This window comes from Solanum tuberosum, unplaced genomic scaffold (assembly GCF_000226075.1).
Source record: "Solanum tuberosum cultivar DM 1-3 516 R44 unplaced genomic scaffold, SolTub_3.0 scf00400, whole genome shotgun sequence".
NCBI classification, from domain to species: Eukaryota; Viridiplantae; Streptophyta; class Magnoliopsida; order Solanales; family Solanaceae; genus Solanum; species Solanum tuberosum.
Genome location: NW_006239330.1, coordinates 188,714 through 214,105, shown reverse-complemented (window position 1 = coordinate 214,105; position 25,392 = coordinate 188,714). Strand labels below are relative to the sequence as shown.

The 25,392-nt window shown below is 31.4% G+C and overlaps 1 protein-coding gene and 1 long non-coding RNA gene across 5 annotated transcripts; one reads left to right on the top strand and one right to left on the bottom strand.

The window, feature by feature from the left end:
• Positions 1–1,831: 1,831 nt before the first annotated feature.
• On the top strand, positions 1,832–11,332 carry LOC102600440 (uncharacterized). The gene is made up of 9 exons (XM_006362593.2): positions 1,832–2,146; positions 4,110–4,204; positions 4,626–4,705; positions 6,395–6,436; positions 6,520–6,647; positions 9,338–9,518; positions 9,889–10,067; positions 10,291–10,518; positions 10,624–11,332. Exons 1-9 carry the CDS (start codon positions 1,974–1,976, stop codon positions 10,904–10,906), a joined length of 1,389 nt encoding a protein of 462 aa, XP_006362655.1. The 5' UTR covers positions 1,832–1,973; the 3' UTR covers positions 10,907–11,332.
• A 10,549-nt stretch (positions 11,333–21,881) lies between these two features.
• Positions 21,882–25,386, bottom strand: LOC102600105 (uncharacterized). 4 transcript variants are annotated; one of them, XR_001471663.1, is made up of 4 exons: positions 24,925–25,386; positions 24,282–24,367; positions 22,337–22,787; positions 21,882–22,217 (listed from the first exon to the last, which is right to left on the bottom strand). It is a non-coding gene; the product is annotated as an uncharacterized lncRNA (long non-coding RNA). The 4 variants fall into 4 exon arrangements; XR_001471664.1 differs by lacking the exon at positions 22,337–22,787; XR_001471662.1 differs by lacking the exon at positions 21,882–22,217 and having other exon boundaries at positions 22,270–22,787.
• Between the last annotated feature and the right edge of the window lie 6 nt (positions 25,387–25,392).

Genomic DNA, 25,392 nt, shown 5'->3' with positions numbered 1-25,392 from the left:
TATACTCTGTATCGTACTTTTTTTCTTGGCTTATCATTCAAATTATTGATATGTGACCTTATATAATATTGATGGAGAACGATACAATCTATTCAAACATTCTATTCATTAAACAATATAGTTCGATATAATACAACACAATACAATACATTATGAAATAATACATAACAACCAATAAACATAAAAATCCCATAAGTTGTAAAACTATTAAAATAGCCCCAATTGTTTATTCAATCTTATCAAATAAACAAAAATTATAAAATCGCATAATAAATTATTACAAAGTTATTTGTTCTTCACTTAAGTAATTGTTTCATCTAAAAAATTGAACATAAATTGTACTTGATATGCTCATATCTCTCAACTACTCTTACAAATAACCTATAAAGTAGAAAAAAAACATACATTAGTGGGTAAATATTAACTTAGAAGTTAAATACACTAAGATAAAAATTAACAAACATCACTGACTTCTAACTATTTACAAGAAAAATCAATAGTTAAATATTATTGAATAACGAAATTTTAAAAAGTTACCACAAGTTTGAGTCAAAAACACTTCTAATAAAATTTAATCAAAAAAATTATAACTAGTCCACTTGACTAAATATTAATAACTAATTGATCAAATTTTCCCAAGTCCTCAATCAATTGGACTTGATATTCTTCAGTCATGTGAACGAACATTTTGAAATACTAAGATTAAGAAAGTGCGGCACCGCCAATGAAAATTGTCTTTTATCAATATTATGCTTAGTCATAAGATTAAGACGTTTTTTTTATTATGAAAAATAAAGAAAGTGTTACTCCCTTCGTTCTTATTTATATTCACCAAATGAATTTCTACTTTATCATTTATATTCACCAAGTTTAAAGTAATAATAAATTTTATATTGGTGAGAATAATAAATTTTAAAAAGTAATGATGTGATTATAAATTTTATTTACATATGAAATAAATGGTTAGCAGATATAAATGTGGGGTTGTTTTAACAAAATATTAACTCATGGATCAAATATTGTATTAAAATATCTCAAATCATGATATGGAATCACCATGTGATTCCATATCATGGTTTTTGGAGAATATGGTATCACCTCTCATGATATGGAATCAGCGTAAAATCGCATGTCCAAACGCTGATTCCATCTCACGACACCATATCGTGATATGGTATCGCATGACCAAACGCCTACTAAATAAAGTGGAATTATAAAATACTGTGGGATCGTTTGGTAGAGTGTATTAGGAAAAATAATGCATGTATTAGCCTTGTGTGTTACTAGTATCTTGTTTGGTACTCTTTTTCAACCTATGTATAACTAATGACACTCTATTGTGTATTAAGGTGTGCATTGCTAATACCATGGATTTCTAGATATTAGCAATGCAATGGTTTTAATGCATGTATTAACATGATAAAAGACTCAATTGCTCCTCAAAACTTTTTTTTACATCTTTTCCACCATAAAGTGGAAGGTATTTTTGTAATTAATTTTTTTAATGCAATACATGTTATTTTCAATGCATTAATTGAAATAATGCATTGAAATAATCTATGTATAATTAATGCAAGTATAACTAATACATGCATTGCTAATATAAGCATTACTAATACACTCTATTTAACATTATTCTTATATACTCTACCAAACGACCCCTGTAGGTTATATCAGGATAAGTTATCCCTACCAAACAATAAAATAATATATCAAGATTAATATCCCAATAAAACGATGAAAATGACAAAAATACCCCTAAGATTCCTCAAAAAGTCCAATTTGTCCTCGACCCTCCATGGCTACTAGTGATAGTGAACCAAAATTAAAAATCTCATCCCTACCCCCTTCAATTTTCATCCAATTCTTTTCCTTCATATTCCCTTCTATCTGTTGCCCAATTTCAAGAATCTTCTCCTCTTTGCCCTTCTCTGATTCTTCTCTTCAATTGCCCTGATAAGCTCATCGTAAACATGCGTTCGGATTCCGGGTCGGGTTTTCCATCGTCGGTGAGAATTTCTGGGCTCAACACCACCGGAAAAGGTGGACCAGCGTTTGTTGGTCAGGTTTTTAGCATGTGTGACCTTTCCGGAACTGGTCTTATGGCTGTATCGACCCACTTTGACATACCCTTTCTCTCCAAAAGGTAATCTTTGTATCTGTTTTTCCAATTACCTTTGAGTTTCTCTCGTACTATCATGTCAGATTATGTTTGAAATTGATATGGATACAGTCAAGTTGTTATCTTTTTGCTTCCTTTGCAATGTTTTTGGCATCAGTAGGAACTGAGAGAACATTTTTTTTTTTTTTTTTTTGAAACTAACTGAGAGAACATTAGTGTTAGGGGGAGAGAACATTAGTGATTAGTTGTCTATATTCACGGGAGTACAAGCACTTTGAGAATGAACACAGTTTAGTATTGTACTCTGGGATGGCCAGAATGAGAAGCAGCTAAATGGTTTTTTAGGAAAAAAAATGTGTAGTAAAAAAATCATAAATGTGACTTCTTGAATGCTAGCACTCAGAAAGAGAGACACATGGAAAGAAAATGAAGAAGATGGTCTAATTACTCTGGATTCAATAAACAATTATCTAAGTTATGGTGCACTCAATGGTGTGGCCTAGTGGTTAGTGAGGTGGGTTGAGCACCATGAGGTCTCAAGTTTAATTCTTAGCAGAGACAAAACACTAGGTGGCTTCTTTCCATTTGTTCTAGCCTTGGTGGATTGAGTTATCAGGTACTTGTTACTTGTGGGAGGTGATAGGTATCCCGGGGAATTAATCTAGGTGCGCCCAAGCTGGCCCAAACACCACAGTTATAAAAAAAAGAATTGATTTTTTTTGAAGTTAAGGTCATAAAGCATTGAAATAAGAATGAAGCTTTAAGAAGCTCTAATATGAGTTCATCACTTCAAAGTTTTACCCTTCGGAAGTGTCAATAATCACTTTTTCCAGAAGAAGTCATAAGGTTGTTCTGACTTCTTCAATGGCTTGGAAGATTGCTTAAATAAGTTTCAACTTTTCTGACTTTTTATTGAGGTAGTGACTGGAGAATGGGGGCATTAGTTGTTACTAGTCATTAATTCATCTAAGACTCCTAAAGTCTTAAGAAAGCTAATCAGATTTTGTGCTTAGAACAAAGTTTAGATTGCTTGCTCAGTAAACTTGAAACCACTCCTATCATAATCGAATGTAGAGGAATGAATGGAGCATCTTTCATAACACTTAAAGGCAACACAATTATTGCATTTAATAGTGGTTGTGAAGAGGGTAAGAACCGATCCTTACTCGATTAAAATAGAAGTTATGTGTAAGAATTTATACTGCTGAAAAGCTATTGTTGATTATGGGTACAAAACGATATTGCTGAGAAGCCATTGTTGGTTGTTGCTTTACGACTCAAAGAACTCTTATGCCATCCTCCAACTAGCTTTTCTCCTAATAGATTCCTAATATCTGTTTATCAAGATTCGCCATCAAGAGAGGAAAAATGTTTACCATCTTAATTCAAGACCTATTTTGTGGACAAATATTGCAATGAAATACAACTATGGTGAAATAAAAGTTACATGTAGTAGTTTTTCTTAAATCACATGTTAAATAGCCTTGTCACGAATAATGTGAAACAGTTGTCTCTTTCACTTCTGCAAGTATCTTGCGTAAAAATATGAGTCTAGTGATAGATGGGGTCTTTAGTATTATTTACTGACATTTTGTTGATAATCTTGTATGCAAATTCCATTTGATCTGCAGCTGCATATTAAAAACCATTACGGTGGGTCCATGAAGCAAGAGGTGTCTTATCTTTGTTTTAGATCTTTTATTTTTTGGGTCGAGTAAACTACTTGTGCTTAATATGATTTATGACCTGAGCATGCAGCTGGAAATCATATCTTATTTGGTATCTGCTGAAGTTTTGATGGAATTGGTTGTCATTAACAAGTAAATTTCTTAGCTGGCCAGTGTATATATAATATTTGCACAGCGTATAGTGATCTTTTATATCATTATCTTATCTTCACCATATCTTCTCATACTAGATTGTAGTTCAAAAATATTGTATGTTGAGTGTATAGTGTCACTCATAAGATTAATTTCGTGATATCCAGGACTCCAGAATGGCTGAAGAAAATGTTTGCAGCAGTTACTAAGAGCGAAAGAAATGGTCCAGTATTCCGTTTTTTTATGGATCTCGGTGATGCAGGTCTTATTGAACCAGTTAGATATTTATTTCTGTTTTCTATATGGTGCCGCCACTCTCCCAGGAAACATGTTAATCTCATGGATGGATACACATTACTGTTTTTTTTTTTAATAAAGTGATAAGATGCCCGTAACTATATATAATCAATGAGCTCTTTAGGTCCTTAGCTTACACCAATCTTAGACCATGTAATTCAAACTCTTTTTATCTTTTTTTATCCAAAAAATCATGTAACTCAAACTCTTTCTTTTGCTTATAAAAAAGAAAAAAGAGAACTGATCAAGTTCATGAAACTGGAACCTTTCGTTTATTTTTTTTTCCCTCGAACTGAATAATTCCTTGACGGGGAAGTCCCTCATATCCTGTTTAATAGGGGTTTGTCTGTTGAGATCTCTTACATGCTGCCTTTTTGTTTTTCCAGTTTCTTATGTTAAAAAGCTGAATATTCCAAGTGGAGTGGTGGGGGCATGCCGTCTTGATTTAGCATATGAACATTTTAAGGTACGTTCTTGGTCAAAATTGTGAATATGATTGGTATTTTGTTTTGAAATTGGAGCAGTTATTTTGCGGAGCTTAATTACCTCCGTTTGTACTAAAAGGGTACTGATTGGTTCAACGGATAGTACGCTTACTTCACTATCGTATTCTAATAGGAATATTTCAAGTTTTATATTTCTGATCATAATATCTGCTGGTGAATAATTTACAGTATAGCCAAGCAAATGTCAAAAGCAGATCATTATCACCACACTGCATTTAAATGGAAAAGTAAAGAAATATGAAAAGAACAAAAACACAGAGAAGGGAGTTTTTGGTGGGGGGGGGGGGGGGTCAATGTAGGAATTAAGGACGCTGGAGTTTTTAAGACAAGTTCATTGTTAGGTAAAAGAGGTTAAGATCCAACAACAAGAACTTGTAGAAGAAACAAACAAACTAATTTTGAACATCAAGGAGTTGGAGAGAAGCACCACAATTTGTGTGGGAGATCTGGGATTAGAATCATATTGAATCTAGTACTGATTTATGGTCTAGTTTGAGACTGATAAACACAAACTAATTGAAATGTTGTTTAGGACATATTCATCTCTTTGTACTAAACCCCCCCCAAAAAAAAATAAAAAAAAATAAAATTGCATGACAACATATTATATAGGCTTGCAATATCAAACACATTGTAGTGATTTATGCGTAGGTAAACATATATCTTTTTGGTTTTACCTTGAATTGTTTTCTTTCCCTGTTGCTGAATGATAGCTTAAAGCCTTAAACTATTCAGAAGGAAACAATTTATTTGTGTGAAAAAAGGGGTCATATTTGCTCCTCTTCTATTGAAAAAGGTTTAATATTGCTCTACGTTATACCATCGGTCCATATATGGCCGTAATGTTATAAAAGTTAGTAAGAGTATATAGGGCCGACAATATAATGGAGGACAACATTAAATGCAATAGTGGAGGGGCAAATATAACCCTTCTAATTTGTAACATGTCCCCTCGTGTGTGGATTGATTCTTCTTGGGCCAAGCATGTAGAAATATTTTGTTGATACGCGAACAAAAACGTTGGATATTTGCCGTTCTAATACCAAGTTGAACAGTGTGAACCACATCATTTAAAAACGCAAGTGGTTAAAGATGAGGAATTTGAATTTGTTTATTATAGGTCAAAACATGCATGTTAAGCTATAAGATATCAATTATGCTTGACATTTTACCTGTGCTTGTGGGAGGTAGCAGGTACCTCGTGGAATTAGTCGAGGTGCGTGCAAGCTAGCTTGCCATATGCCTTCTTGGATCTCTTCTAGGTATATATGGAGGAAAGTCTTAGACCTCAGTGACATACCGTGCAGACCTAGGTCTAAATCGGATAATAAATTATATTACTAGTGGACTGGACTGTCACAGAAATAAGACAAACTTACCTTGTGTGCTATCTAGATCAGTGAAGCTCTCATCATGACTCTGTAGTTTGTGGGTTGATTAATAAGAGATGTGAATTTGCTAGTTCTGAATGGTCCAAGACAGTTTTGAGCAAATTGATACCTGTTAGAGTCTAAGGATTCCCTTCCACCTGAAAATTATTTGTAGTAGTACATGTACCAGGTTCTGTCGTTGCCTCTATTTACTGTAACTTCAGGATGTTATCATCTCTTCCATAAACAATTTTACCACCTTATTATTTTTTTTTGCAGGAAAAACCACACTTGTTCCAATTTGTTCCGAACGAGAAACAGGTTTGATGCTGTTTTGAGAATCAACTGTTAAAGCTACTTATTCATCAGCTTAAAATCTCTGCAAATATTTACTGCACATTCAGGTCAAGGAAGCCAACAAACTGCTTAAGGCAATGCAGCAGTCTGATGGAAGGAAAAAGGTGGACGGTGTTCCTGTTTTCAGTGCTCAGAACTTAGATATTGCGATAGCAACTACAGATGGTATAAAATGGTATATTTATCTTCTTATGCACGATCACTTGTATTTCTGATTTGTGATATCTGGAACTTCACTTATATTATCGTACTAGCCTTGTTAACTAAAGGCCACTTTGGGTTGTTGATATATAACAGTGTCTCAATAAGTCTATACTAGTCTATGACTGCATGGTACAAACATCTTTAGATTCATGGTCATGGTAAGATAGCTGATTGGTCCCTTCATCCCTATAAATTTGTTTGCCAAAGGAACCCATCATTTTTTTCAAAAAATTGAAATAAATTGTCAACCGGATGAAATTTGTTGTGATCTTGAGAATTACGATTAACAAGGAGATGAGAGTTATTTTGCTAATTTAATTCAGAACTGTGAAAGAATCTGCAACATTCAATCAAAACTGCAAAGAGGGTGATACCTTTGATTTTCGTATCTGGTTTGTATATTAATCAAGAAATGAATTAACATTAATTTTGAATAGCCTCCTAACACTGACTGACTCAGCACAGTGCAATGTAAGATCAGACAGATGTTGATCCACTTCAAGCAGTGTATCACTTACATGAGTGAGACTGAACCATAGAGATTAGGATCTACAATGGAACTTGACGTCAATGAATGGAATGAAATATAAGTCAAGCATTTCTTAGAGTCCCACATCCGTGTATTGTTTGCCTCCTTATATGGTCTTGGGAAATCCACCTCATGAGCTAGCTTTTAGGGTTGAGTTAGGGCCAAGGTGCATCTTTTACATGACCAATTAGCTAAACATGTTTAACCTAATATTCATATTGATATTAGTATTTAGGTAGTACCGGGCAAAAACCATATTAACAATGGAGGAAGGTAAAAAAAAAAAAGAACTTCCAAAAAACTGTTCCCAACTCTAGATGGACCCTAAAACATCTAGAATTTGACTTAGTCTCATTAGAATAAACATTTGTTCACCAAAAACAGAATAACAAAATACATTTAAGTTTAATCTCCTGCACATTGCTGCTCCTGTTTTCAGAACATCTGTCATTCCTCTCTCCATACAGTCCACCGAATGCAGGTAGGAATAATCCTCCATCTGTCTGGGCAAGTAGACAAAGAGGAATCTAACTGAAGGAACAGGATGAAGCAGCAAATTACATCGAAGAAGATGTAATTCCTTTGAAAATCTAGTTACCAGTTGAGGAGGCTGTTCAAGACACCAACACTTCAGAATGGATTCAATAACACATCATCAAACTAAGTGAAAAGGGTTAGAGCTTGATGCCAAATTCTCCATTATTTGAGATGTGAGAAAAAAATGAGTCAACAATTGGTGAGGAGTCCAGTATGTGACTAGGTTGGCCAGCTTGGCGAAATGTGCGAGAAAATAGTCCATCAACTGTAAAACCTTACGACGAGCCAAAATTTGGTCACGCACCGATCAAGGTCATTAGGAAGTCTAGCAAGTGTGCGATCTAGAAATATCGTCAGTGATTGCTCATGTTGCTTTTCAACACTAGTAGTATTTGACATCAATTTCTTTAATTCCTTTGTGATTCCCTGTACCCGTCTCAAGTAAGTAGAAATACCCTATTCCCCTTTCTTTAAGTTTATCATTTGAGATATACCATATTATAAAAATGAGATATGTCATTAGTGTATTAAGTGCAAGCCTGAATTGGGTGTAGATCTTAAAGGGTGCGATGAGAAGGCCAAAAAATTATTTATGAAGATAGACAACAACAATCGGTTGAACAAGGGGGAGCAAGCCATTGTAAAAAAGAAGGGGGTGAATGAACTGAAAGGATTAGAGCTTGATGCCAAATTCTGTAGTTATGGCTCAAGAAGTAGGGGGGATACCTGGCAATAAAAGATCAATGAAGTTGGAAAGAGTGCCTTGGAATGTTAGGGGGCTAAATATTGGCAGAAGGAGGAGGCTAATCAGAAACATTCTACATACATGGAATTATGGAAAGCTGATGTAGTGTGTCTAAGAACTCAGTCTCGTAATTTGTAATTTGTTCATCATAAAATTCATGAACAAGTTATTAGATGTGTTCATTTTGGTGGTGCTTTCCTTGTACCTTCAGTGAAGAAAGGTTTGAAATGGAAGACAAATTCTGGGTACAGTAAAACAGGGGGATCCAAATGTATAGCCTTTCGTGATCCAGCGGGAATGGATCAATGTTGAGAAACAGAGGATCATGAGTTATACCCCAGATTAACATTGAACTATTACCCTATGATCACTATCCTCTTGTAACCTGTTTTATCTTAGCTGTTCTATAAAAATAGTGGACAAAATATCAATTCGAATCACTCTCAAGGATGAGGTGATTGTCTGATCTTTTGGTGCAAAGGTTCTCAAATTAACCACCTACTTCATCAATTATTCTGTAGGTTGTCAGACTGATTGAAATGTGGGTGAAGCAGTTTTAAAAATACACACTTTTGAAGTATACGACATAATCTGTGGATGAAATTTAGACTGTCCAGTCCACTTATATTGTTTTATTTTATTTGTTTTTTTAATTTTAAAGGCGGAGTGTCCAGTTGACCTTTTGTCGAAACCACTTTATCAACTAACTCTTCTGAAAAATTGAATTATTAAAGAAGAATCCTAAATGTAGATTCCCAATTAACTGTTTTCTTTGGCAGCTTCAATCTTTAGTCTTCTTTTTTTTTTTTCTCCTTGTCATCTTATATGAATTTGCTCATCTTCTTATCAGGTATACTCCTTATTTCTTTGACAAAAACATGTTAGATAACATTCTTGAAGAATCTGTTGACCAACATTTCCATTCACTGATTCAAACAAGACACATGCAACGCCGAAGGGATGTTTTTGATGACAACTTGGCTGCCGAAGTAATTGAAGAGATGGGAGATAGTATGTGGGAGCCTCCTGAGGTACTAAACTGGTCAGAGATTGAAAATATGTGTAAGGAGCAACACAAATAGTGATGAATTTTACTTTAAAAAGGAGGATGGTGATAAATTTTCTAAGGTGGTTTCCCCTTTGGTTTGCTTTGGGGGTGGGGTAGAGACAGATGCACTGTAGAATCTGTTGAATTTTTTACATGGATTTGAAGGGTAGGGAAAGCTCGCCAACCACAAATGTGGTGATCTTATGAGTGGCTATAGTCTTGATCAAAGTGTACCCATCAGCAATTAGCCTTTTGTTCTTTTTTATACTTCATTGGTTTTAGCAATCTGTTTATTTTGTTGCGCTGTGGAAAATACAAAAATATCACCAACCCATTGGTTTAATGATTGACAGGTGCAAGATGCACTCGATGAAGTGGGTCCACCAGCGATACCTTTGAGTGTCATATCAAAGGCTGCTGAAATTCAGCTTCTACATGCTGTCGATAAGGTTCTTCTAGGGAACAGGTGGTTGCGGAAAGCAACAGGAATTCAACCCAAGTTTCCTTACATGGTTGACTCGTTTGAAAAGAGGTAGCTCATTCATTTTCAAGAGTTCCTTCGTAGGGAGAAGTGATCTTTTCACATGGTTCATGCCTTGAAATCTTTTAATAGTGATGTTATTTCATCATATTATGTCACATTGTCAGTGGCTAGATTCGGGTGTCTCAGAATTCTCCAAACTCTGAGCAAATATTTGGATGGTATAAACATTTGATTGCAATTTCTCAATCCCCAAAATTGTTTGATTTTGCAGGAGCGCAGCGTCTTTCCAGAGAGCATGTAGGATTTCGGGGTTTGTTAATAATTCTCCGTTGGAAGCTAATAATAACCAACTACAGTGCATTGGCACCTCAGCAGTCGAGGGAGCTGATAATATCTCCAATAAGAAACGATTAGGGCTGGATATCCGACTCCCTTTTGGGGGCTGGTTGAGTCCTGCATGGAGTAAAGGACAGAAGCAGCAGATAATAAAAGATAAAAGGTCCCATTCAGTTTATTTTTCCATGAAAATAACATGGGCCATTATAAGATTAATTCTGTTTTTTGGAAAAGAATCTAAGATTTTTAATGGATTTAATACTGCCAGGGAATACAGAGAGGTACATCCATCACCTCTTCTTCCGAAGATTACTATGGTTGGTATCTCAATGGGTGAGGCTGGGCAGGTGAGCAAAGCCACTTTGAAGAAGACAATGGAGGATTTGACGAAAGAACTGGAATATACAGATCAGAAAAGCTCATCTGGGAATAATGTTGATGAAATAACATTTGAAGAGAGGGATCCTTTATTCGTAGCTAACGTTGGTGATTATCATTCTAGTGCAGCAAAGGGAGGTTCAACTCGATGGGTTCGAGGAGGAACGTTTTAAACAACCTCCGACCAGGTTTTGTTCCTTCTCAAATTAGCTGCTTACAATGTAATTCTAGGAAATAATTAAATGTATACTAGTCTTCTGTTGCATGACTTTATATTGTAGCTAGTGAGATGGTTAGTTTTCTCAGGTTTTAGCTGATTGGATGAGGCAAAATTTGGTTAGAATAGATCAATATCAGCATCTGTTGTAGCATATAGATTATTGTAACAATGTATACTTTTGAGTTTTTAGCAGTTGTATCTTGTAAACTACTGAGTTTCTTAATGATCCTTCAAACCTCAAAGATGTAAAGAATAGTAGTGATACTTTGATCTACCATAAAAATATGTATCTGAATAATGTGTAGAAAATGAGTCCAAGTAGGCTCAAGTATGAGGTATACATTACCATGTACTTAATATACTATTATGTTATACCTTATTTTACTATGTACTAGTTTCTCAAACATATATTAGTTTAACATATTTACATGCTACATACTATATTTTACTTGTAAATACTAATAAATCATTTTTATTCACACACACTTTTAGTACATGTACATATTCCGCCCCTCTTTATATGTACTTTACAAATACTATATACTTTCTCTCTACTATTACTACTACTATTATCACTACTTTACTCCTATTACATACATACAGTTTTCCTACATTATAGTACTCATATATCAAAGGTATATCACATGATATATTTTATGTATATCATACATATTTTATATACCTTGTATATTTTCAACTACGAATTGTTTTAGCCTCTTTTTTTTTTTTTTGTACTATCTTTTTTTAGCAAGTGAAATAAATAACTCTCATTTGTTTATTCAAAGCTAGATTTAAGGACTATTTTAAAATAGGCTCCAAGGCTTATCTAACACCTTTTCTTCAATGTAAATAAAATCCTTATCCAGAATCTCATCCGCTATCAGAAACCAAAACAGAGTTTATATTTACAAATGGTTTTCTTCTTATTATATTTTTCTAAAAATTAGGTGGCTACTTTGAATATTTTCTAAACCAAGGGTAACACTATCATTAAGTTGTAAACTATTTTGCTCAAAAATGACACATGATGCCACTGATCTGATAATAAATAGAGAAAATTTCATAAATACCATAGAGGTTAAACTTAACCACGCTCTATAGCTACAATTTGCTTAATTACGTTTCATAGCTATAGTTTCGTTTGCTATAGGTGTTTTCGTTTGTATATTGAACTTTCAATATACAAACAAGGTAAGTATATACAAATTCTGTATTTATACATTTAAGAATTTTTCAGAACTTCGTTTGTATAGTTCGGTTGTCATAAGAATTTTTCAGAACTCCATTTGTATATTTCGTTTGTCAATATACAAACATGGTAAAATCAAATGTATCAACAAATTATATACAAATAGCTAGGGTAAGCATATACAAAATCTGGATTTATACAATCATAATTCGAATTATACAAATTCAGAATTTATACAATTAGAAATCGAATAGCAAAAATTTAAGAAACTATAGCCACTAATCATAAATATCTGAAACTATAACTATGGAGCATAATATAGTATAAATGTTTGCCATTTCAAGTAATTTTTCCTAACAAGTATTGCAAAAATTATTTATTAGATAAGCACATAATTTATTTTTCACTAATCCTCGTCTCAACACTCTCTCTGTCATTTATTTTTTAAATTGCTTTAGTTCTTTCTCTCAACATGTAATAACAAACTGGAAAAAAGTTCTCTCTCAACATGTAATAACATATAATAATTTTGTGAGTTGTATTTGTATCAATAGTTTTTACATGTGTTGTATACGATCTTAGGAGTTTGTATTTTTTATCAATATTATACTGTAGATTTTATGTATTTGTACTATTCTTATTTGTATATTTTCAACAATTATTTACAGTTGCTTGTTTGTATATATGCATCAGTTTATATATATATATAGTTGTCTAGCATTTCTCTTTTGTATATCTTATACGATTCTATGTGTTAATGATAATTGTACACATTTTGATTTGTATATTTTTAATTAACCCATATATATTTGTATATTTTATCTTTATAATGACCTTTTTTGACATGTGAGTTAAATTTCATGTCAAAGAAACTCACCAGCAAAGAGTTCATTTTGGTAAGATATTCTAAGAAAATATACTAACTTTTGATTTGTGGGATATTTTCCATTTCATAATTGATTTTACTGTATCAATCAAGGAATTAATTGCTATATTTTTTTTAGGGAGTTAAATTTCATGTAAAAAAAACTCTCAAGAAAGAGTCAATTTTGTTAAGAAATTCTAAGGAAATAAACTAAGCATAATTTGTGGGATATTTTTCATTTCAAAATTGATTTTACGTGTCAATCAAGGAATTAATTGCCAGACATATTTGTATAAATGACTACAAAAACGCGAAATATACAATTATTAGTCTTGATAGCTAATGAAACTGTAGCAACAATTTGTAATTAGAGAAACATTAGCTAAAGGAGCCTGATTATTTCTCCAGTCTTAACTATTTATGAAATTTCTACTAACAAATTCTGGCATAATTTGTGCTTAGTTCTTAAATTTTATTCTTTAATTAACTATTTTTTTAAAAACTGCACATAGTATTCACTATTTTTTATGAGAAGAAAAGCAAAAAAATAGTATCCTAAAATTTTAACAAAGTAAAAAGAATTTAATTATAATTCTAAATTTAGCGACTGAAATAATTAAAAATTAATTCAAGAACAATACTTTTCAATCTGGGAGAGATCTTATATTGTTACTTATTTTTCAAGACTAATTATCTTGTCTCCATTGTCTCTGCTATTAGTATATATAGGACTTAAATTTATAGTTAGAAAAAGATAAAATTTTGTTTTGTACAAAATACAAAACTTTCCTAAGACAAAATCAAGAAGATATTACTTGGAAATTTCAGTATTCTAGCTAGAGAAAATATGAAGTGGTGATAAAAGGATATTTGAGAAAGTGTGTTGCAGTTGCATGTTTGATCTCTATTATTATTATTATATAAAATCTACACAGGTTTAATCTCATGTTGAAAATTATTTGTAAATATAATTAATCTTGTATTAAGTAATGTGTTTATATGAACTCTACCTTCTAATTATACTCCCCAATTAAATATTGATATTATGTCTATATCTTCATACGCTCTAACGCTCTTTGCATTTGAAGAGGTAACTATTGCAATTTGCAAGTGTTCTTAATTTTTAATTAAGAAAAAAGCATTAGAACCTAGATCATTGATAATGAGGAAATTATTACTCAGAAATGATCTTCATGATTATTATTGTAATAATTACGATGTTATATAGAAAGTTTTCAAAATATTGGTGTTTAATATTTAAGTAGATATTTTATTTCAGTTTGATTTATTGCAAGAGCAAAATTGTAATTCAATTCTAATATATATATATATATGTTATTTTTGTCCACAAAAATTTAAGCCTGAGACTAAATGATTCCCACCGTATTAAATCACTAGGCAACAAGCCCACAACCCAATCTTCTAATTTTTTTTAATAGTATATATTAATAATAAAACAAAATAAAACTCGGACATTATTTTTGTTTTACAAGCATGAAAATATAATTATAATTTCATACTTTACTATGAAATACTACCGAAAATATTGTCCTATTTACATGCTTTACAACTTATTTTTGCTAACAAATTATATGTATACTTAAGACAATACGATTAACATTGAACGGATATATAGTAGGAAATTTTTTTATTGTTTTATAGATAAAAAAAGACTTGTTCATATAAAAGACACTAGAACTTCTAACGGGATTTGAACTTTAGATTTCTTGAACGTAAAGTGAAATTGTAATCATCCTCTTATAAATTTAATCATTAGGACATACTAATTCTTCAGAGTGATCAGTATGGTTGTTTACCAGAAAAATTGCTACTATTCATTTAAAAGTTGAATTTATAAAAACAAAGGATAGGGTACAAGTACCTCTCTAGACTATGATCGAAATTTCAGCGACATACCTTAACTAAACTAAGGTCCTATTACCCCCCCCCCCCACCCCACAACCCAAACCCATTTTTTATAATTTTGTACGTCTTTTTGGCTTACGTGGTATCAAGATATCTCCCATGTGCCTCAATTGCGTGGAGTCAGGGAGTGTGCCACGTAAGCCAAAAGGTGTACAAAATTACAAAAATATATGATTTCAGGTGGGTAATAAGACCTTAGTTTAGTTAAGGTGTGTCTCTAAAATTTCGATCATAATCTATGAGGTACTTATGCCTTATCCCTAAAAACAAGGATAAAGACAAATGTACTATGATCAATCAAACTCCTTTTCTTTGTGGCTAAATTGGTATAGCAAAAATAAATTAGAGAATAGAAATTATGCTAAGAATAAGGACAACAATGAGAACAATTATCCTAGTTTCACATGGTAGGAGTAAAACTGATTACACAGTACACATTATCCTTTTCAACTCACTTATACGATTACACTAAGTATGTTATTCTTATTGGTGTTATTGTAAATTGTATGAAGAACAAGGATAATAATAAGTGTAAATATAATGACAAGTAAAAATAAGAGCAAGAAATAATTAGAAGATGAATCTTTTGTATTATTAGAGCTTTTCAATGATGTTTTTCTTACAAGTAGATGAGATCATATTTCTCTCTTGCAAGGGTTTACATTAAGATGCTATTATGTGTCAAATTTTAACCAGTCCTTGTGCCAAATTCGAATTTCACCTCATACAATGTCAGCAATTTTATTTTTTTAATTATGAGAATCTAGTCTATCTAAGATGCAAGCAACCACTAATGCTTGTATTAGAATAGACTTTCTACATCACACGGCCTCTTAGGCTACGGTTTTTTTTAATTATGTGTGAACACAATGTTTAATGTATTGAGTTGTCTTTAGATATAGTCTATGTAGACTTTTGTACACACAAAATATTTTATGTACTGGACTATTTTTTAATTTAATCTATGTAGACTTTTGTATTTAACTAATATTTTGTAGTGTTTGTCATCAAAGTTAGGAAGTGCATGCGTGTAGTTTCCCTTTTCAATACACTACATCTAAAAACCTGAAGCATCTATAACATATATTGCTGCTTTTATCAAAGTTATTAACATTTTCTTATGTGATGTGGTCATGTTGCACTAAATATATTTCTTAGAGAAAATATTGACTACAATTATTGGCCCCACTTTGAGATTATTGTAAAGTCAAGGGGCATAAAATTATTGAAATTGCAAATTTTCTTTTCTTAAGGGACTTCCATTTCACTAATTAAGAATTTTTTAATTTAAAAAATCAAACTTTTCGACTTTTTAACAATTGGGTGCAAGAGATTAATTTTTATCTTCTCTTTCATTATATTGTAATTATCCTCACCATAAAATGGAAAAGAACATTAAATGTTCATTAAATGTTAATTGAATATGGATGTGCACGGAGCAGGTAGGTACCTCTCTAAGTTCTCTATATAATAAGCCAATTTGGTTCACTTTTCTTCATCCCAGTTTTTGATTTTTAACTTTCTACCCACTAATTTTTTTTTAGCTATTTCCTTCATAAATCATCCCCTTTTTGATCTTTTTCCTCACTCCTTTCTTACAGAAAATATCCTTAGTTTTTTAATAAACACATTTTTTAAGTTCTTAAGGATTTTCTTGCCCCTATTCCATTTTTTTGCAGTTAACTAGATATAATTATATATATAGATTTAAAATGGAGGATAATGATTGGGATTTAAGCGCTGTAGTAAGAAGTTGTAACATTAATAAGACTAATGATGTTACAGTTCCTAACTCAGGCTTGGTGACTTCTGAAAATGACGATTGGAATATTTTTTTTGACAAAAATGTTGCTGCTGACATACCTAATTTTAATGATTTATTTGAGATTTTCTCTATAGATTTTTCAGTTGCTCACCAGAAAAAATCAAATGACGATGTCATAATCACGGACCAAAATAATAACCAAGAGATGTACTTACATCCCATTCAACCAAATCAATCTAGTCAACAAATCATTCTTCCTCCAATACCAACAACAATAACATGTGTGCCAACAACGACTACAACACCACAAGAGTCGATTTATCTACAACAACAACTTCAAAAATCAAATGATCAGATTATAATTATGAATCAAAATGGTAATCCAGAGATGTACTTAGATCCCATTCAACCAACACAATTTAGCCAACAAATCTTTCTTCCCCCGTTACCAACAACGATAACGTGTATGCCAAGAACAACTACAACATCACAAGAATTGATCGATCTACAACAACAATTTGAAAAATTAGATGATCAGGTCATAATCATGGACCAAAACAAAAACCAAGAAATGTACTACAATCCCATTCAACCAACTCAATTTTGCCAACAAACTTTTCTTCCTCCATTGCCAACAATGTTAACGTGTGTGCCAACAACTACTACAACACCACAAGAATCGATAGATCTACAACAACAACTTGTGATACAGGATCAAGTTTATCCTAATTTCACTATGCCCATGCCGACTCCTCTGATCAAAACTTTTAAAAGGTAACTATTTCCTCTGTTAAATTTTAAGTGTGCGTGTTTAGAGTTTAATTTTAATACTTTTGATTTGAAATCAGAAAAAATCAGTCAACAAGAGTTGTCTATGAAGTGTTGCAAGAGGAACTCACAGATGATAAATGGGCATGGCGTAAGTATGGTCAGAAGTCAATCAAAGGTTCTCCATTCCCGAGGTTTGCTCTCTTTATCATTTTTTCATATCGTAGAAAATGTTGTTCAGTTCTCAATTTTTGTGATAAAAAGTAGTAAAAACTATTAATGGTAAATGTAGACAAATGTAATATTTGACCAGTACTAATTATATTTTGTGTATACGATATATCAGGAACTACTTTAAATGTAGTACATCAGGATCCTGCAAAGCTACAAAAATAATTGAGAAAAGCCCAAAGAATGAGAACTATTTTTTGGTGTCCTATTCTGATGAACACAACCATGATCCTCCTACATATCGTAAATCTCTTACTTTATACAACAGTAGTTCCAAACGCAAACTTCCAAAAAGTATAAATATTGTGCCCAAAGCGTTAAACTTGAATGCATCATCGTCCTCGTCCAAGTGTGCTAAGCGTTTCAAAGTTGACACCTCTTCAATTAGTCCAACTGCACCTACACTTGAAATTAAGAGAAATAATGAAATGGTTGATGTTGTCGTGGAGAACAAAAACGATATTGAAGAGGAGGAGAACACGTATGACAATATTTTCATGGATTTTGAAGAACTCCAACAAGTTACTACTTCCATCTTATGGGGATGAAATGGACAAGAGGAATTGATATGTTTTCTCCCTCTCCACCAACTCTATTATGAGAACCTTTTGTCTTCTAGTCATGTTTCTTTTATAGTTATAAATGGGGTAAGACAAAACAAAATTAGATTTATAGTTTGTTATGTTTAACCATGTCATAGAAAATGGTGCTTCTCTAGATAGCTAGATATGAATCATTTTCAGTTTCGTCATTTTTGTTGTTTTTAATATAAAAATTTGACCCCTCTTGAAAGTTGTTTTATTTTCTCAAATAGTTCTTTCTTTAAGAAAAGTCATTGGTCTCGAACTCTCAATTTATACATTAAACTGTACGAAGTATTAGAATATCACAATTCAATTTCAGAAGCTATGTGTGTATATATATATATATAAAAGAGTGTTATTGATGCATGCATTAACCATTTCGAAGGAGTTTTCACACTAAAAAGTCAGTTGTATGTTCTTGTGGATTACTATTAATTTAAAAGATAGAATAAGTAATTTGTTTTAGTACTCTCTTAAATTATTTTTTGATGGTATACATTTTTTCTCTATATCATCAATGGTTTATAAATATCTCAACAACTATTTTGATTTTCTTATTCCTGGTTCTTTTTCTTTTGCTAAAGGACAATTTTATAGTCACATTATCTTTGAACAAGAAACATGTGTCAAATGTATAATTAGAATAAGTATAGGGATTTACGAATTCCTTGTGGTCTTTAATGTTGCTAGGAGTAGCATTGAATGCAATCTCTACATATAAACTGTTACAAATATTAATTATTAATATAAAAGTTTTGCATAATTATTGAAGTAATACATTATTTCAATATTGAACATTGTACTACTCTAGTTCATTTTTTATTTATTGAAAAAGATTAATTGAAAGGTTACTTAACTAAATTATTATTATATAATCTTGATGTATTAATCTCTCTATTAATTATTCAAAATATCAAAAAAAAAATTGCAGTCGAGAGATTTCCTAATGAGGAGGACTTGTGTCCTATCATGGTATTAGGGTTCAATTATATCTTCTATATTTTTCTCACTAAATTGATCATATTTGAAAAGCTCATTTACGTATGTATGTAAGAAAGGAGAATCTCAATACGTCCAATTTCATTTGAGATTATATTGACTTTCTATTATTTAAAACGAACATGACCATCATTGATTTGATTATATTTTAGAAATGTTGGATATATAGCTTGTGAAGATATTTGAAACGTACCATTATATTTAGATCATATTGTGTTTGTACGTGTTTCTAGAATGTTTAATTACATTTTCATAATTTAGCTAAATTTTCAATTTATTAAATATATTGTAAATGATATTATTGATATGTGGATAAAAAACTTAGATGTTCCCCACTTTAACCAATTTATTTAACATTTCTCTTTCTCTATGTTCTCGATTTGATAATTCATTTGTTGTCGTATGTTGTAATATGGAAAAAATAGAACTCAAACCAAAAATCAAAATGGAAGAATGAAAAAATGAAAAAGTCATAAAGAACCACGAGATTGAATTAGATTCAAATTTTAATGAAGATAAAAATATTAGGTAATTCTTTTTATTTGTATAAATTTAGACAGATTGAGTTACTTGATATCTATATTGATGATATCGTGAGAGATACCTCATAAAGTATTCAAAGGGTAACCAAGTCATCTAGAATATGAACATTTAAAAAAGATAATTTTTTTAAAAAAAATTAAGGAAGAAGCAAACAATAGGTCATGACCATTATATTGGTACTACTTGCTAGGATTCTACACCTCTAATGTTTTTCAGTTTGCAACTACCATTTCAAGGACCTAGTCTAGATAGATACAAGAGTTGCTAATAAAGTACGAATAGAAAATATAATAAATAACGAAAAATAATCACATAACTTTCACTTGAGAACATAGTAGATGGTAGTTGATGATAAGTAATTGTAATTCCACGCTTCAAGCAACCTGAAAATAACTTATACCAACATAAGGTGTAACAAGAATAGTATCAGTACACCATACACACTAAGTTGGCATCACAGATCGACGTGAATTAATTTCACGTAAAACATCACAAAATCAATAGTAACAACAGTACATTATGCCAACATATATTATAACACAAGCAATATCTCTCCATATCTTTTCTAACCGTAATCATGATTTTCATTATCGATCTCTTAGCATACTCTCTAACCTTAAATATTAATCTCACATAGATATAAATTTTTCAGAAGTCAATACGATAATACTCCTATTATATACATAATTTTCCTACATTATATTACTCAAATATCAAAAGTATATCACTTGATATATTTTAGGTATGCCACACATATTTTATATACCTTGTGTATTTTCAACTACGAATTGTTCTAGTCCTTACTTTTTTTTTTTTTACTTTTCTTATTACTGTTTTTACCATCTATTTTAGCAAGTAGGTGAAATAAATAACTCTTCATAGTTACAATTTGCTTAATTATGCTGCATAGCTATAGTTTTGTTTGCTATGGATATATTTGTTTGTATATTTAGCTTTCAATATACAAACAAGGTAAGTATATACAAATTCTGTATTTATACATTTAAGAATTTTTTAAAACTTCATTTATCTATTTCGCTTGCAAATATGCAAACATGGTAATTTACTATGAATTTTTCATAACTTATACAAATCAAATGTATCAACAAATCGTATACAAATAACTAGGTAAGCATATACAAAATTTGGATTTATACAATCATAAATCGAATTATACAAATTCTGAATTTATACAATTAGAAATCGAATAGCAAAATTTAAGAAACAGTAACTGCTAATAAAAATATCTGAAAGTGTAAGCATGGAGCATAATATACAATAAATGTTTGTCATTAGGATTTCTATTTTTAAGCTAGCCTCCCACACTCTATTTGTATCAAACCAAAACTCTCTCTCTTCTCTCATAATTTATTTCTTTTCTTTTATACATCTAATCAACTCTCTTTCATCTCCCACTCTTTGATTTTTCTTCTAATTTCACTTAACCATATTCATTTTTGAAGTTTCAAAGATTTATTTTCTTCCTCAAATCGTATTTTCCCAATTTCAGGTAACCTACCTTGTCAGTTTTCAATTGGTTTCTTTAGATTTTTGTTTGTGTATTTTGTATCATTTTACTTTCATTCAATTTTTAGTTTTTCAGTTACATCAATAGAAATATACAAATATATGCAAGTTCATGGTTAAACAAACTCGATCAAAGAGAATTACATGAGTTATACAAATGCATGTTCAAAAAATTTAAAGAGAGAAGATGAAGAACAAAAAATTGATGGAGAGTCGAGGAGTTCAAAAAAGAAAAGAAAAGTCAAAGAAATAAAAAAAGGACGGAAATGATGTTGAAATTAGGTCCAAGGATCAAAATGATATTGAAGAAAATGGAGGTATTTATATAATCCCTTGAGTTGTATTTAATATATATTTTCATCAACCATTTACAATAACTTGTTTGTATATATGCAGCTATTGTATATATATATACTAGATGGGAATGGCCCGTGCTAGCACGGGCCCAACATTTTATTTGTGGATGCTTTACATGGCACTTGGTAACGAAGAACAGCAGTAAAGAACTTAAAAAGTTGCAACATAGCGATGTAAAAACTAAAATTGCATTAGATGAATGACGTAAGCAGAACGTGTAAAAATGGTTGAGCTATGATTGATACAGATCTTTCGGACTCTATTTGTCTTCACAAAGTTTCCTGCCTTAGTCAATTTCTGCTTCTTCCAAGAAAGGTAAATTTGTATGTGCATTATAAAATGTACACACAGGAAATAATTGAATTTACTTGTTGATTTGAAGAGAACATGGAGTAATTGAATAACTCGTTCAACTTTTAAGTGTTGTCATGTTGCATCTTGCAATGCTAGCTGTCGTAGTTTGAATGACCATCTTAGAACAACTATTGGATGTGCTTTGCACTTTGCCCTCTTTGCCAAGCCAAAAATGAATTAAAGACTATTTAAATATGAAGAACGGTGATAAAGTAAATAAAATTATCTATTGCATTGGCGAACTTTAGACTAATAAGCCTTAGAATATATTTCACCTTTTAGCTATTCGGCTTCTTCAACATATGGGACACGCAGAGCCAAAGTGCTGCATCTGTTCAAGAGACAGCAGAACTCGCCAGATCATTTAGAAAGAAGCCAACCTTGTGCGGTTTGTTTTTATTCCATAAAAAAATATCAAAAAATTTGTCTGTACGTCTTCTCAATTTGATTCCACAGTTGGTAGAAATAAATGGCCGGGAATTTCACATGTCAGCTACAACTTCATGTGAATTTTTTTGAATGTTGCGCGTACTCTTTACTTTGGGCATTACTTTTGGAGAATTGACATTTTTGAAGAGTCAGAACAATATAGATTTAAGAAAGAAGAAGAAAATGATGAGATGAAGTCTAATATGTTTTTGACATATTTATCTCATTCACGTCCAGGTCTAACATGGCATTAGAGCTCTTTCACTTGGTCATGAGTTTGAAACTTAAAAGATCAATCTAATGAGCAGTATACAAAAAAGTTAAATTAGTTGTAGGAAAAGGTAATCTTAAAAAAAATGTTATGTTTTCTTCCTACTTAAATATATGAATTGTTCTACCAACTACTTTTGAAACTCATATTTCAGTGATATTACTCCATATACTATCTCTTGATGCATTATGAACAAAAAGAGGGCTCCAAGTATCTTTCACATATTTCACATTTCATCAGAATTTTCATTACCATCATTAAACTTTTAGTCATTTAAATAATAAACTCTTATTATGCAATCTTAGATTTCTTATTCTCACACCTCCAACCTTCTTGTGAATCATTACTTTTTTTTGTCATTTAATAACTTTAGTTCTCTTGTATTACGCCTTTCCACATGAGGTCACTTTTTATGGTATTCAAATTTTCCTCATATAACCATGCAACTTTAACAAAAACAATAAGTAGGTTGAAATTTTATCCAACACACTATTAACTGAAGTGAGTCTGCCATCGAAAGACAATTTTTTTTTTCAAGAAGTCATCTTATTGAGACATCTATTTAATATCTCAGTCAGATACTTTTGGCATTCTTCTTTGCACCTCAAGAAAGTCCCAAATATAGGTAACTCTTTAACCTTTCATCTAATTCCTATATAAAATCTCTGAGGTAAATCCTCTATACAATGGTGTTGTACATAATACTCCTATTTAATTTGCTCATTTTAAGTGCTTTTGAATTTAAGCTCATTTTTTGTAGTGTTTGATTGCCAGAAAAGGCAAAAAAAAAAAATTAAATCTAAAAGTTGGGTATAACCAACTTATGACTTTTAGCTTTTAGCTTAGAAGTCATCTTGTAAAAGCAATCCAAACACCCTCTTAGCCAGATTCACCCTTGAACCAGTTACTATCCCAAAAGTTAGGAGAATTCCTCCATGAACATATCAACAAAATGACATTTGCATATAAAATATGAGAAATTGTACATGGTGCACCTCCCATTCTATCAACCTGCAACCTCTTTACCCAATCCAAATTCTCACCTTTTTTTAGCTTTATGTTGAGAGTCTCTATCATCGAAACAAACAAATATGGGGACAAAACTCCATCTTAGCACTCTAAAAGATTTTAAGAGATCTTGAGGGTTTCCATTGATGAGAAATGAATTTTCACTATATATATGCAGAATTCAATCTATTTGAATCTCTGTCTTTTTTCAAAATTCATGTGTTTTATGATGTCTATAAACACGGTAAACTGAAAATTTCATTTTTTTCATCATTATAGGATTATGTCTCTTGCATCAAACTAAACCTGACAATATATGAATCATCACAGAAAGTTTCAGCTAAAACTTTATGTTTGTGCATTAATGTACACGACTGGAAAAAATAACAATAGTTTTACTCAAAAAGTCATGACTAACATCTCCATTATAATTCAAAAACTAATAAAATAAATAACGAAGAGAATGTGATTGTACTGCAGAAGATGTGTGATTAACTTTTAGAATAAGATACCTGTCAAAATAGGCCTTGAATCTCCACAAACATCTTTCATTGGTCAAGTGCATCACGGAAGACCCTACTTTCCTCCTTGTTTTAAACTGAGTAGATTTTTTCAGGGTTAAGCTTTCTTGCTCAAAGAATAGAGTGAATGTCATAAAACATTAATATGACATCTATATACTTTACAATGTGAATAAACATGCTAGTAAAACTTCATATATACACCAAATAGAAATAATAAATGCTATAATTACTTTGTAGTATGCGTAGGAGTGCATCTCATTTACCTACCCTTAAGCCTATCATATGGCAACATCATCACCATTTTAAGGAAAATAAATCGAAAGCTCATTTTATTGTTTAAAACATACAATTACATATTAAGGTTTTAAACTAAAACTAAAATTCCTTACCCCTATTTACGTCATCAAATGTTTTCGGCATCTTCATTCAAATTACTTAAATATTAGTAACATTTACTCGACAAATAGCATATAAACTTATTTAATAAAATTCATAGTAGAAAAACTAACAACAATTAATTTATCATTGGCCTAGTAGTACTTAATACACATCACTTGAGTCGAAAGATGAATAAATAGCAACTCTTAATATAATATCTCTATTTATGAAGGTAAATGCTACTTACACTAACCTCACTTAGTTGAAATAAGTGAAAACATATAGGTAGACTTTTTCATGTCAATCGATCCTCCTAACCTGTACACATATACACAACAAAGTTAGACTATACATACATTTTTACTCATGCAAGTTATAAAAAGGTGTTACATTTTGTTGTAGGAGTATCACCACTTGATACAGCTTGAACATCAAATATCTAGCTAAACGCATTTCAAATAAATATTTATTTAACAAAAATGATATATAATGCATATTATAATTATTGAATAGTTCTTTCTAGTGAATGTGAATAATGCATCCTTGGAATTATTAAATGAGAGATGATTTCCTAATAGAATCCTTAAGGGGGCATTTCATCAAACACCTTGGTAGTGTGAAAGTTCTTCCTTCAAATTCAGATCTCATAAAAGCATTTGAACACTCACCCAAAATGCAAGTATAAGTCTTCTAATAAAACATGAAGAGCAAAATCCAATAT

Coding starts and splice junctions, on each gene's coding strand:
- LOC102600440 (XM_006362593.2), top strand. CDS start 1,974: ATGCGTTCGGATTCCGGGTCGGGTTTTCCATCGTCGGTGAGAATTTCT. Junction 10,068..10,290: donor GTTGACTCGTTTGAAAAGAG/GTAGCTCATTCA, acceptor TTGATTTTGCAG/GAGCGCAGCGTCTTTCCAGA. Junction 10,519..10,623: donor CAGATAATAAAAGATAAAAG/GTCCCATTCAGT, acceptor TAATACTGCCAG/GGAATACAGAGAGGTACATC.